A 14,585-nucleotide genomic window follows, 5' to 3' on the forward strand; every position below is an offset into this window, starting at 1 on the left:
GCAGTGGGACACAACACACTAGATGGCATATTCTCATAAGGATAGATTCTCAATATATGGATATGGTACAGTTGCACACACACAAATTGTATAAGATAAGAATTATAATGGCCCCGATTCCTGCAGAAACTTCCTAATTTTATTTTAAGATATACCCGTCATTGTCTTATCTGGCGAAAAGGAAAGGGACGGATGATTGTCAACAAGTTAATTTAAAATGAATAACCCGTGCGAATAAAATAGGCATCTCACTGGTATGTAATCCGTTTGACGCGCTGTCTACTTAATTCTGTCGGGTTATTGGCCGACGTAAAAATTAAGACGGTTGTTTTAGATTTCTGCTTAAAATTAACGTGTATTCCATAAATTTTTTGCCCGTCGATTACCCGTCCCTTTCTTTTTCAACGGATAAGAAAATGACAGCTATAACTTAAAATAAAATTAGATGGCGTCTGCAGGAATTAGCACCATTAAGTATGTGGCATGACATGACATGATCTCTCCGACCGATTTCGGCCATGGCGACCACTCCGACTCCAAGTCGGCACGACGCTGATGCACCCGAAGATGGCTTATGTAGCCTATCTTTACAGTGAACTCCCGCGCACAGTGAGGGCACGTGAGCACACCGTTTTGGTAATTATAATGAATAGCGGCAGGGGGACGGGCCTTCAACTCATCACGTTTAGCGTCGAGACGGAAGCGGTCAGGTACGCAGGATATATTAAGTATGTAATATTACCTCAATATGAAGGGTTCGTCACGCGGTGAGTTAGTGGCGTACGGCGATCGAGTAATAAATGGGTTCACTGAAAAATAAAAGTATTTTATTATTATTATTATTTATTTTATTTTCAGACATTTGTCCATAGTTTGTTAGTAACAATTTTCTTACTCTCTAATGTTAGTAACTAAAAAAATAATGCACAAATCAGTCCTGTCAGTCAGTCTGTCGGTATGGAGCTTCATCCACCTGCGCAGCAGTGGAGAGTCCTACCTATTTTGGTATACTCCCTGATAGTCTTCGGAGAACGCGTGACTTAGATCGTAGAGTGACGGGATCGAATCCCGTCTCGGGCTCCATACTGCTGAACTCGACTTTGTGAGTTTGAATTCATATTTGGATCATAGATAATCGATATCACATGGTTTTTAGGATTTGTGTACGACACGCCCCCTAATACATAGGACTTCAAAATAGCTTGCAAGAAGTGGGTGTATATACTAAATACCTTTGCCTACCCGTTCGGGGATACAAGCGAGATGTTATCTATGTTATTCTATGTTTTATATAGGTGGAAACCTGTTATTGGCTCAGTTTTTAAGTATGATTTTTTTTTTGCTATAGTTGTTAAGAGCTGTTGGTCTCCCAAATATAAAATAAATAAATAAATATAAGCTTTAACCTCGTAAGGCCCGGATTTCCAAACACAATAGTTAAACAATGGGATTTGGATTTTAAAAGGACTTTGGGCCTTACGACCATATAGTGTAAAAAAATATCAAAATCTGTTCAGCAGTTTTTGCTAGAGCTACAAACATACATCCACACATCTTTACAAATATTGGCTTGTATAATATTACTATGAAGTTGTTTGCGTGTGAACCGGAAACGAAACTTTGTTAAGCATGAAGTATAGTTACCGGCAGGCGAGGAGGGCAGGTGGAGCCTGAGGTCGTGGAGCGGCGGCCGGCGCGGCTGGCTGTCGCGGGCTGCGGGCCGCTCGCGGCCCGGCGGGGACGCAGGGGAATACGCAGTCGGACTGGCCACAAATAAGTCTAGGTAAGTTGCTAGTGTACATGTGAGAAAGTGTAAACACAAATATGTAATACATGTTATCGGTGTACGTTTTCCCCCTGTCTACACACAGATCTATTTGTACTTTTATGGCAGAGTGACGTCGTGGTGGGACATTGTGACGTCATTGGTAAAGCATAGTCACGTCATGGTGGGGCATAGTAGGGCATAGTGACGCCATGGTGGAGCATAGTCAAGTCATAGTGGGGTATAGTGACGTAATGATGGGGCATACATAGTGACATCATGGTCAGACATTGTGACGTCATGGTGAGATATTGTGACGTCATGGTGGGACATAATGAGGTCATGGAGGGCCATGGTGACATCACTGAGAGCCAATCTTACGACTTGGTATCAAAAGTGGCTGCACGTTGTCTTTTAGCAACTCGGGGGTTTGTCCACCTCTTTAGGAATAAGGGCGTGAGATGTATATTTATAATGGAGTACGTGGACTCACGTAGCGGCGCCGGGCGGCGCCCCCCGTGGCCGCAGGATGCAGGCGGCCGACAGCGCACGCACGTGGTGCCGCCGCCGCACCAGGAACTCCATGCGCAGCACCGCCACCACCGCCTTCGCTGCAGACCTGTCCCCATAGTGCGACAACTTTATTAACAACATAAGTTGCATTAGGGGATGGCCATACTGAACGATCGGCCTTCAACAAGCTTATACACATAACATAACATAAGTTCATGACTATATCCTGGGGTCAGAGGTGCATCCATCGCAAAATGAACTAAGTACCCACCGAGCTTTCTGTTAAAACGTGATAGGTGGTGAGCCGTATCGCGTGTCTAGCCAAATGTGTTAGAAAAATCTGCACTTAAGATAAAGTAATAACTCATAGGTGCAAGTCTCAATTTGATATGCAAGCTGAAAATATTGGGAAGGATGAATTCATCGATTAATATTTTGAGAATTATCTATCACTATGATAATTATGAAGAAGCACGTTCGATGTTGCTCTAGTAAGAGACAGCTTACGAATAGAAAAAGATTGCAAAACAATGAAAAAAATACCTTCTACAGGTTTATCTATGATAATCACGTTGAATAAATTACTCTGATTCTATGTTACTCTCCAACTAGTAATAGAGAAGTCAGCATAACTAACCTGAACCTCCGTCGCCCACTAGTGGGTTGCTCGGTCTTCACGACATGCAGATTCTTCTCAAACTCGGCGTACCCGGCCAGTACTCGCTGTAGGTACCGCTTCTGCCACACCAGCGCCTTGCGACAGCTCTCCAGGCGGAGGCAACGCCCGTGGAGGTAGCGTATCTACGCGGATAAACAATTACAATTTAATATTCCTTCCTTGCGGCACAGCAACCGTGCCGCGCGCGCCCTGAAATATATCGAGGACTTTCACCAATAGCCGTATGACGTATATCTACGTAGATAGCATTGGTTTCATCTATTGGTTGAAACCCTCGATATAATTCGCGCCGCACGCGGCGAGTTTCTTTTTTTTCCTTTGATGAGTGTGCTCTTGGCCCGAAGGCATTGACGAAGCCTAAGATGGAGCGAGCTCGTCCAGAAGGTGCCTGTTCACTCTGGCCTTGAAAACACCCGGGTTATATGCATTCGGAAATACGCAACCGTGCACAGCTGGATGTTTTAAAAAAGTCAAAAGTACTGTAAACCGACGAGCATTTATGAATATTTTGATAAGAGTAGAATAAGCGAAAGTGGTTTGCCAGGATCGTGGTAAGGTCCATCATAGCTATCAGTAAAGAACTTCATATCAACAGTGGCTGCAAATTGATTTGATTGCTTGTGGCCCTGCCCTCATTAGGGATTACGGGCGTGAGTTTATGTATGTATGTAAATCACCATTATCGATGCCATAGCAATCAACGTTATAACCTCGTATTAATATAATCCCGACATGGGATCGCGAAACACGCGCCTATCGATAAGTTCAGATATACTGTGTCTCTGCCTACCCCGAAAAGATCAGAACATAAATCACTTATATATTCTTAAAAAAGTTTACTTCTACTTAGAATTAATTCTCTTTAGAAGATAACGTAATTATTTCGAAAATTAAACATAGAACGTTGAAACGTCATAATTGTGATAGGTCGTGGTGTCACATCAGATGAACAGAATAACAGGGGATTTTTGACGAATTTACATTTTTACTATTTTTTTATACACTTTTTATACATTTTATAATGAAAACACACTGGTAAAAATAGCAAGATATGGAACCAGCGAAAAACGAAACACCGAAATTGCCCGACATGGTGTAAGTTTTACGATTTATTTTTGCCAGGGAAAAAAATGTTTTATATTAATACGAGATGTTTATTTTTGTATCTAATCAAATTGACGTAAATAGTACGCAGGTTGTTTTGAAACAACTCAAAAAAGAAAAACTTAGCTTTTAATTTTGTTTGATGAGTTAACTACACACATAACACCCTTTACCGCTAGGAATAGGCATCATACTTTCATAGAACTTGATAAATTCCGTAGCAGAAAGTGAGCAACCATTGATACTCCTAGAATTAAATGATGTAATTTTTGCAAAGTTTTTGTCCGAAACATATCTAAAGTGTAAATATATGGTTAAATGCTTCGTTTTCTGAAAGTCTTGTATTTTGCCAGCATGTGTGGTGACCATCCGTCGTTTACCAAGACCGAGCTCAATGTCAAAGAGAAACCAGAAGAGGAGAGGAAGAGATCCGTGCCTTACACTCGGATTTCGCCATCGGTATGGATAACTATTAATTTAGTTTATAATAAATTGCCGAAAAAACATCGTTAGGATACCCGGGAAATGCGTTTAGGAGGTATTTGACCTAATCTGTATTGGGCTGGTTTTAACTTCGCGGGTTGGAAAGTCAGACATGCAGTCGCTTCCATGAAAAACCGGACCTGACAAATCTTCAGGTTGGGTAAGCGGATCCCCTGAAGATAGTCTGAGTGATTCAGTAAATCGATACCGACTCCGACCGATTAATGAATATCTGCTTGTTTCTTAAAATAAATTCTGTTCCCCAATAACTATTGCGTCTGAAACTATAAGTTTACAAAGTAAAGCTGTGCGTCTACTAGAGTAGAACCGGAGCGTAGAGAGCGTCAGGTCAAGAGTTGCGTTTGAGCACCGTGTTCCCTAGATCTGTGAGGAGACCTCGTCATTTGGTAGCAATAAACACTCCCAACTGTAAACGGTTCATTCGTGTTCGTAGTCATCCCGCACGGGCGGCGTGAGCGTGGCGGTCGCGGGCGGCGGCGGCGGGGGCGGCGGGGAGGCGCGGCGCGGCTCGGAGGCGGCGCTGCGCGTGCTGGAGGCGCGGCGCCGCGCGCGCTCGCTGGACGCCGTGCCGCGCCAGGAGCTGGACGTCAGCTCCGCCAACCGCGCCTTGTTGCAAGGTTCGTGCCGTGCCGGCGACATATTTCCAGAACAAGTGACACGTCAAAAGCGAACGAAGTCTTTCAGTAATCGTAGCTGATTATAAAATATGATACCGTTAATCCTGACGAAATTATTAGACGTAGTTGACATTGTTCCAATCCTCCAAAGATCCCCGAATTGTCCTAATAATGGTTTAAATCGTCTCAACTTATTGGATTGTCAATATGGTTCATCACACTTCAAAACCAATTGTGATTCTGCCAAAGAGAATACAGACATGAACTGTTCCCTCTCTATATTTCCGTATGTATCGGTACTGTCGTGTTGCAGCGGCGATGGGTTCGTTCCGCTGGCCTCCGTACCTGCTGGCGGTGTGGGTGGTGGTCCTGGTGCTGACACACGCCATCCACTGCCTCGTCACCATGCTGGAGCGCGCGCTGCCTAATGTCAGGTAATATTTCCTACCCCTAACATCAACTATAACTTGGCCTCCCCCTCAATCAACCTTCCTGCGGATTAGCGGAGTATACCGCTAAGTTCTTTAAAGTCACTCAAATTCAAAACTCAAAAATAAATTATTTGTGCCGTAGATCTGTTATGACTAGACCTAGTTACCCTACGAAATGACACCATATTTCATAGTTTTCATCATATTTTTGGACAACTTGTAGTCACTGCCGCTCCGTTTCCAATTTTGAACGAGAATACTTTGTTACCCTACGTGCCATCCAAACTTTTGTCCGTCTACATATCCTAAACAAGTGTCTGAACACTACTTTTTATAAGACGCGCATGAGCATTACGGAAGCGACTTGTCATCTATTCCAATCCTATTTCACGACGACAATTCACAGGAGATTCTACCAAATCATCCGCGTGTAGAAGGATTTCGTACGCCTCTTTGCCATGTTTTGAAAGAAGAACGTCATTAGATTCGATTCAAATTATGTAACCATCCCAATTGCCGGCCCTAGTTAATGTAACCCTGACTTTTCGCAGGAGATTCTGCCAATACTTCCGCGCGTGGACAGAGGAAGCGTGGAAGGTGGATACTGACGTGAACCACCGCGTGTACCCCCTGGCTCTGGCACTGCTAACAGGCATGCTGTATGCTCTATACTTCGGGCTCTACGTTCTCTACTCTGTGGCGCTCTGGTCCATCGAGCCGCTGTGCGCTGAGCTCGAGGACAAACAGAGCTCAGTTGATGTCATGGAAACCAAGGTTTGTGAATTTTATCTATCGGCTCTTTGACAGACTTATGAAGCATATTATTTCAAGTACAATTCGCCTTTTACTCATTGATATTCCCGGGGTATCAAATTGTTTTGGTTTGGTAACTTAAAAGATTGTACGTGTCACTTATGTCGGAGTTGTCGCAAAATATACTACATCGTCAAATCTGGTTGAAACTTATCTCCTTGATTGCAGGTTACCAACTACGTGGACGACATCGGCAGCAAAACCAACCTCAAGCACTAAATATTTAATGTTTTTGGACGTACAAATATAATGTAACGCTTGAATACAACTTGTTGGTCCGTGTTTGTTAAGGATTTAAATCCTGCAATATACTTCATAAAACCCAAACATATTTTTTTATGATTCAATGTTTTATATAAAGCATCATATGCCCAGGCCTATGCCCCAGCAGTGGTCGTCGTGCAGTGGGCGTCGTACGGCTGATGATGATGATGATAAAGCAACCCTTTAGTCTAAAATAAACGAACAAAGCCAAACCCCAAATCCATCACACCTATGAATAAAACCAGGTATCCATTGGGGGACAATGGATATCGGATACCAAACACATGACGTGCAGACGCTAAAAATATTATCCAATTATAGCCCAGTGCATTAACCCCAACCCAAGAAAAACATCATGACGAGAAGAAAGGCAGACACCATTTAATGTAGCAACTCACAGCGTGGTCTCGCTCGTCGGGCGCCGCCGGCGGGGCGCGGGCCCCCTCCAGGCTGGACAGGCGCGCCTGCAGCGCCGCGCGGTCCGCCCGCAGCGCCGCCAGCTCCGGCGCTGATGTCTCCACGAGGCACTTCTTTAGCGTGGATATCTCCCGGGCTAACTCCAGTTTGTGGGTCTCAATTTCGGTCTGAAAAGAAGTAGAGTTACGTTGAGGATTTGTTTAAGATAACCGAATGGCCAAATATCTATAAGGTTAATAGTTCATAAATTGCCTAAGTGGACTTCAGGAACTGGGCCATTGCATTAGTAGCCGAGTATGATCTGTAAGGTTTAATTAGAATCAAAGATCTGTCGTGCGTTACATACTTGATTAAAAACTTGATTAAATTAGCATCGTTTATAAAAAATAATGAAGTGTTTCCTCAAATGAGAAAAATAAATAAAAGACGCTTACCAATGCGTCGGCGACGGGCCGCTGTTTGAGCGTGGCCGTCGTCAGCTTTTTCTCCAACTCTGAGATGGTACTACTCTGTATATTGAGCAACTCTTTAGCGCGGAGAAGTTCTACTCCGGCGTCGTGTTTCAATCTGAACGAAAAAAAAAAGAAAACATGAAGGGCATTTTTAGAGTCATGCGGGATTGGCTCACAAGCGTAAAATTTCGCGACTGAAGCTAACTTCAGGTTGCCACAGGTTGCGTAACGGTCGTGTAATCGTATTATATTGTGGTTTCCAATGATGCTGAATCCAACCGATTTCTGTGATCTTGATGAAGGTAGAGCAACTTACCGTTTAAGGTCAGCCAGCTCGCTTCTCAGAGCGGCACAGGTGTCGTTTTTGGCATCGAGGTCTCTCTGCATCTGTAGCTTGGTGTAGTCGAGTAGAGCCTGCAGGTCGACGTAACGAGTGTGTTCCACTTCCAACTTGGACTTCAGGAGGGAGATCTCGCCTTTGAGGCGCTCATTGTTCTCCAACTGTTGAGGAAAAAATCATTTTTACAATTTACATTCTACAATGTTAACTGGGGGCAAAGCCACAACTTGTCAGAAGACAACTCTCAGCTTTTAGTGGCAACGTGCCTGATGATAAACAGCATGAAATATGAAGTTTTTTTGCATACTTCATATCTTCGCCTTACTTTTTTTACTTAATAAAATCACCCGAATGTGATTTTTCTAAAAGGCACTTACGCGGTTTACTCGGTAAGGCGACGATATCGAATCGTAAAAAAAACCCTTTTTCTTTAACTTTAATTGGGATCGGTGTAGTATCATTTACTTTCTCAGCCTTATCAGCTGTCACTTATACACTTGCCTTTCTTACTATCTTTACCTCACCTATCTATCTTTTTTTGGTTATGCTTTCATTTTAAACTACACGTCTTTATCGATTCTCATGCCATTTAATGGAACAAGATTTAAGTACTTGCCAAGGCAGTTGTCATTAAACCGCAATCTTGACCACCTGCATAGATTTATATTGAAGTATTCTCTATGAAAGCGGCGAGAGGAGGGGAGTGGTAAGGACGCTATCATCCAGTCTGCGGCCATAGACAATGGCGTTACCTCATGCTGCAGCTGTTTATTTCCGGCGTCGTCTGCGTCAGTCAACAATTGCCTCTCGAGTTGCGCGATCCTGGCTCGTTGTTGTTGGTCCCTCTGTTGAAGCTCCAGCTCAGATTTCATCGAGCTCTCCAAACGCTTCTTCAGGATTTGGATCATGTTCGAGTCTTGGTTCTGGAAATTATTTTGTTGCGTAAGATTACTATAATTCTACTTAACAATGTGAGCAGCGCGGACGTAAGAGCACTTTCACATATATTCCCGTCCCGCTTGATGCGCTATAAATAGGACAATATACCTCCTCACTTTGGAGCTTTCATAAAGACATTCTATATAGATTGCTGATCCTTTGCCTTCACGATGCATATCAAACTTTTCAGGATGATAGACCATAAGCACAAAAAGCGGGTGGGAGCTCTTAGCGCTTCCCGTTCCCCCGGCCAAGTAGTGAATGCCATATGCGATAAGTCTACAATAAATCATGTCAAAAAAAGACACAAAGAAGATGGACCGTTTCCTCAAATTGTATCATTCCATTCTGGATGTAGTCCTTGCACCAATAAAATAAAATGCCACATCAAATACCTGCAGACTTTCAGAGGTCTCCTTCTGGGTGTCCAGCAGCAGCTGCAGCCGGCCAGAGTTGTCGCGCTCCGCCTGCAGCCGCAGCTTGCTGCTCTGCCAGTCTTGCAGCAATTTGTCGCGCACTCTGGGGACGTACAAACAAAAGTCAAGACTGTCACTGTCACATTAAAGCCAACGCCTGAATTTTTGGACCTAGAAAGCAAAATTATCAGAGTTTCCCATTATGATGTAGTAAGCTTGGATCTATTTAATTAAACACGAGATGCCGCAGAAAACAGTTAGTGACTTATAAAATGATAGTAATTGGGTAATTTCCTAGGTCAGATATAAAATATGAAATTATTATATTATTAAATAAAGGCAGATCTAAAGGTGACAAAAAACGGTTTCCTTATTCTATTTAACTTATTTATAAATTTTAATAAAGAAAAAGGTAATACGTGCGACATTTTGTCACGTTTTTCTATGACGTCAAAGGTTTCTTTGTTATACAAATTCCATAACAGTATCGTGTTTTGACGATTAGTAAAAAGTAAGTGATTTGACTATTTGAATATAGCACATAACATAAGCTCACTATATCCGGATTGGGGTAGTTTACCTACGAGTTCTGTATCAATTCGTTGCATCTATAGATCATAGCCCGCATTATCTGTCCCGTCGCGCTTACCTTACTACAGCTATTGGTTTATATCTGAACAGATGTTGCCACTGATGATTTAATCATATTTTCTGTATGTCAAAATATAAAAACGTTATTGAATGTCAATATTCTATTCCACAGCTTTCCAACCGTTTAAAACGCACAGAGGGTTTAAAAAAGCCACTTTGCGCTCTTACTTTTATATTCCCAAATTTCAAATTGGAAAAATGTTTTAATAGACGAACTGTTTTAATGTGGCCTATTTAGACGCCCAGTACGTTTAACTTAACGTACCTGAACGGCACATCCATATTGGTAGTAAAAGGACGTCGCTAGTACCAATACCCCAATACTCAGAGACAGCGAATTCGACCAAGGTTACGGTGTCAGTGCTCGCGTGATGTGATGGCGTGTCGCTATTTTCGGATGTTACTTTCGTGTATTGACGGTTTATCACGTAAAGTTTGAACTTGCGAAGTTTGAACTTAACGCAAGGTTAACTCTGGGAAGTTTTAGTCTGCACTGTAAGTCCCCATCGGGATTCGAACCAGGGACCTGCGAATCGCGAGCCCAACGCTCAACCACTGGACCACGGAAGCCATTAATAATTATCTGATCGCCCTCTTATGTTCTGTATTTACCTCCAACTCAGAAAAGACATTATTTCCATCCAAATCATACCAGTTAACACAAACATATATAAACTCACGCCTATGTCCCAACGGGGTAAGCACAGACTATGGAATTCCATTTGGTTCGACCCTGACCCACTTCTCTTGCTTCCGTCACATTCATCAATTTATATATACCATACCTGTTCAGTTCAGTGATAAGCGCATCTTTGTCCTTGAGGCGTAGTTCGAGGTTGTTTACTTGCATCAGTAATCGTTCGTTTTCGCTGCGCAGGCGATGCAGCCGCTCGGATGACGACGAGTGAATGGAACTTGACGACCTGACGGTGTATATAATGTTACTGTTAGATAACTGGGAGAAGTTTCTTGGATCATGCAATTGAATTGAAAACATAGGTGTATAAAGCCTCAATACTATGTAAAATCTGCTGCTATCAAGGACTTACTTAGAAGTATTCAAGGCCAGACGTGGAATATCATCGCGTTCGTCACTGCTCGCTGATAGAATCTATAGGCAAAGAAAAAAGGTATTAATATTTATCCAACACGGTTATGCAACGAAACGTTCAAAAACGTAGTTTATGGTGCGTTTTAAGCACTAGTTTTAGGATGTCATCAATATACATCAGTTCATGTATTACCACCTTATAAATTATGATGTTCTCGCATATCAAATCATGTAAAATAATTAAGTCTTCAAACCAACAAGGACTTGATAAGAACTATCTCATCTTAGTAGTGTGTGCGGTTGTACTAAGAGATAGTACAAAAAATATATTATTGCGATTGGAAATTAAATCCGGTCCCCTGGTTTCAAGGTAAAGGTATTTATTGGCTAGAATCCTTACACGTACTGAGTACTACTTGACTACAAATAATGAGTACGTTGGCGAATCTCTGCTATCGTCTGTAAAAAGTGTTTTTTTTTTATTATCCTGTGCACAATCCGCTTTGTCTCCAGATATCTTCTACTTATCTTCTGTCGAGTGCTCGGTACATATTCAAGGGTGGACTCACCTGACCACTAGAGTACGAGTGATATAGAGCTAGTACCTGTTCCATGATATCTTCATCCAGCGTGTGCGAGTAGTTCAGCTGGTCTCGTAAGGCTCGCTCCAGCTCGGCTGTTGGGGAGCGTGTACCACTCACTACTAAGGCCTTCTGGTCTTCCAGGGCTACGGGTGACGACTCGCGCAGCCTGTAGGGGAAATTGATAATGATAATGTGGTTCGTTGTGAGGCTATGGGAGGGAAAGCGAGTACAGAAAGGGCTGAGATGTTGACGACCATTTCAGACATGGAAAACATTTTGATACGTTACCAAAACCGATTCATATTTGGATAGGCATACAGACACTCACGCCCGTAACCCCTAACGGATTGGGCAGAACCGCAAATAATCAAAGACAACTTGCAGCCACTGCTGATACGAAGTCCTAAGGTGTTTATCAGACTGTCGTCTATAATAATTGACCTTCATGTTCGAAAGGACATGATCTCATTGTCGGATTTTACGACATGCCCGTGAAGACAAGCAGCTGAAAGTGTAATCGTATAGACTTCTTTCAAAATAGAGATAAATAGTAAATTATCGGTTCAAACGAGTATTCACGACTCAAATTAATAAATATTCTTCCCAACCACGTGTGTACTTACCTATCAACAAGATCCTTCAGGTCTTGCAGTTCGTTTTCCAACTCCTGACATCGCTCCGTTTTCTCATGAAGTTTTGCTTTCAACTCAGTCAGGCTCGACTCTTCACGGATTCTGAAGAAAAAAAAATGTACATTGAATTGATAGCTACGTACCGAGTACGAGAAGACAAATATGTTTATGTTTTGTTATGGATTTTGTTCTCGGTTAATGGCAACAGGCTGGCCCTCTATTACCTGGGACTTAAAAACATAGCTGATGAGGAGTGGGTGTACACTATACTAGTCTGTCTGCCCTTTCGGGAATACATGCGTAATGCTATTTTATGAATATGTTTCAGTTTGTTCACTGTTCTTAGTTAGACTAATGACTTTTTAGATTAACTTCTTAGACCATTTCCACTTGTTGCTGGTCACATCAATCGACTGCCTAATAACAAAAGCAAAGTAGATCTTGCTTGACCAAATACCACCGATACGATAACCATCATTTAAAGACTCACCTGGCGACGACGGTCTCCAATTGCTTCTTGAGCTGTTCCCTATCAGCCGTCATCGCCTGTACTTCCAGCTCCAACTCTTCATTCCTCTGCTTCAACTGTGTGCTAGTCGTCTCCCGGTCCGATGCGTGCTTCTGAGTCTGGCTCAGGGTGTTTTTTAGTTCTGTTACGTCTAGCTTTGCTTTAGCTAGTTCGAAGGCCTGGAATTATTTAAAAAAGTTATGGGGTTTTAAGTTATTGACAGACACAATGTAGTAAACAAAAAAATATGGAATGTTATTGGCCTTGGTATCTGATAAAAGTTAAGAATCACATCCTCTCCAATATCATAGACTATCTACATGGAGGATGAGCTGGTGGCCACAAGGACGTTATGTCTATTTTAAAATTCTAATAGCCCAGTCATATTAGGTAAAAAAAGGGGTCAACCTCGGAATGAGAGATAATAAGCTATAAATTGGTATGGACCTTTGTTTTGTCGTTTTAAATGTTATCTCAAAAGTCACAAATGATACCGTGTCCGCGTCTTAAGATATTGAAGGTCAAAGGTCATAAAAATTGGTTTTTTGTGAATATCTCGCTTCCTATTGCTTAAATGATATTTTTACTTATAATAAAAGTTGTAGAGTATAAAATTCTCTACAATTTTCGTTTCATGTTTTTTTTGATACGATCAACCGTTTTTGAGGTAGAGCGCGAAGAGTGCGCAGCGCACAGTTATAAATGGTCCAATGCAAGGTCAAGCGTGAGTTACGCTTATCAGTACGTGATATAAAGTCTATTATTTATTAAATTATTATAATTATTAAACAATGGCCATTATTTATGTGCTAATTATTAATTGTTGATATTTTATTAAAATCAGTAACTTAATTATTTATATTTAACTATTCAACTATAATATATTATTAATTCTGGAATATATATTTTCAGTTAAAAAGGCAATAAGGGGATATATTTTATGTATATCTTTATTTATCATTAAATATGCCATACTATACATTTGTTGAAATGTCAGTTTAAATATCATAAGAATTTTTATTGGTTTTAATTATAATAAAATTGTGAATAGAAGCTAGTTATCTTCATCTTCTTCGTCGTCTTCTTCTTGTTGTCGCTCGAAAACGTTCAATTCATTGTTATCATCCTCATTATCGGTCATATTCATCTCCAAACCCTCCAGAATTTCAGGATCGTATGCGTTTTCTTCATCGGGATTACTTGGATATTGTGCAGCGTTCAGGCAAGCTTGTCCATTGCACTGGCCACAAGCTAAAGAACATAGTAGCCCTGATTTTCGACATCCACAGCGGGAACCACAACCATTTTTGCAATTGCAAAATATTGTATTTAGTAGTTCGGTTGGTGCTGGAGGTAATAACGTTCTTATGGGCTCCAGGATTCCATTTTCAAGCATCCAGCCCCATTCTTGAGGTTCTAAGTCATTCCCTAACCACGTTTGAATCTGGTAGTGGACGCGATTTATATATTGATGAGCTGCTACACTTGTTGGTGGAAGTGTTGACAATTGTACAGGTTTATTTAGTTTCGTTAACTTAATGAATTGCGTGTAGCGAAAATGATCAATGTTGTCCTCAGATTTTGGAGCATTATATAATGCCAACAAGATGCGTACTCCATTTTCAAATAATGTTTGTACCGGGCAGTTTTCTTGTTGAAATAGGGACAAGTATATCCAGGTATATAAGCATTGAAAAATTTACACGTTTTGAAGAAAACGTATGTAATGACGTTTTAACTGAAAATATATATTCCAGAATTAATAATATATTATAGTTGAATAGTTAAATATAAATAATTAAGTTACTGATTTTAATAAAATATCAACAATTAATAATTAGCACATAAATAATGGCCATTGTTTAATAATTATAATAATTTAATAAATAATAGACTTTATATCAC

The 14,585-nt window shown here is 41.3% G+C and overlaps 1 protein-coding gene across 11 annotated transcripts in view; it reads right to left on the bottom strand.

Annotated features, from left to right (window-relative positions):
• Positions 1–14,585, bottom strand: part of LOC126373942 (golgin subfamily B member 1-like) — a 109,677-nt gene that overhangs the window by 2,896 nt on the left and 92,196 nt on the right. For all 11 annotated transcript variants that reach the window (XM_050020307.1, XM_050020303.1, XM_050020306.1 and 8 more), the window contains 14 exons: positions 12,663–12,859; positions 12,164–12,274; positions 11,562–11,706; positions 10,955–11,016; positions 10,691–10,828; positions 9,234–9,357; positions 8,652–8,822; positions 7,876–8,060; positions 7,542–7,674; positions 7,089–7,274; positions 2,916–3,079; positions 2,259–2,384; positions 1,645–1,763; positions 743–809 (listed from right to left, as the gene is read on the bottom strand). In XM_050020307.1, the coding sequence (XP_049876264.1) occupies positions 743–809; positions 1,645–1,763; positions 2,259–2,384; positions 2,916–3,079; positions 7,089–7,274; positions 7,542–7,674; positions 7,876–8,060; positions 8,652–8,822; positions 9,234–9,357; positions 10,691–10,828; positions 10,955–11,016; positions 11,562–11,706; positions 12,164–12,274; positions 12,663–12,859 (1,928 nt within the window). The remainder of the gene's footprint in view (positions 1–742; positions 810–1,644; positions 1,764–2,258; positions 2,385–2,915; positions 3,080–7,088; positions 7,275–7,541; positions 7,675–7,875; positions 8,061–8,651; positions 8,823–9,233; positions 9,358–10,690; positions 10,829–10,954; positions 11,017–11,561; positions 11,707–12,163; positions 12,275–12,662; positions 12,860–14,585) is intronic.

The sequence above is a fragment of the Pectinophora gossypiella genome, chromosome 16 (assembly GCF_024362695.1).
Source record: "Pectinophora gossypiella chromosome 16, ilPecGoss1.1, whole genome shotgun sequence".
NCBI lineage: Eukaryota > Metazoa > Arthropoda > Insecta > Lepidoptera > Gelechiidae > Pectinophora > Pectinophora gossypiella.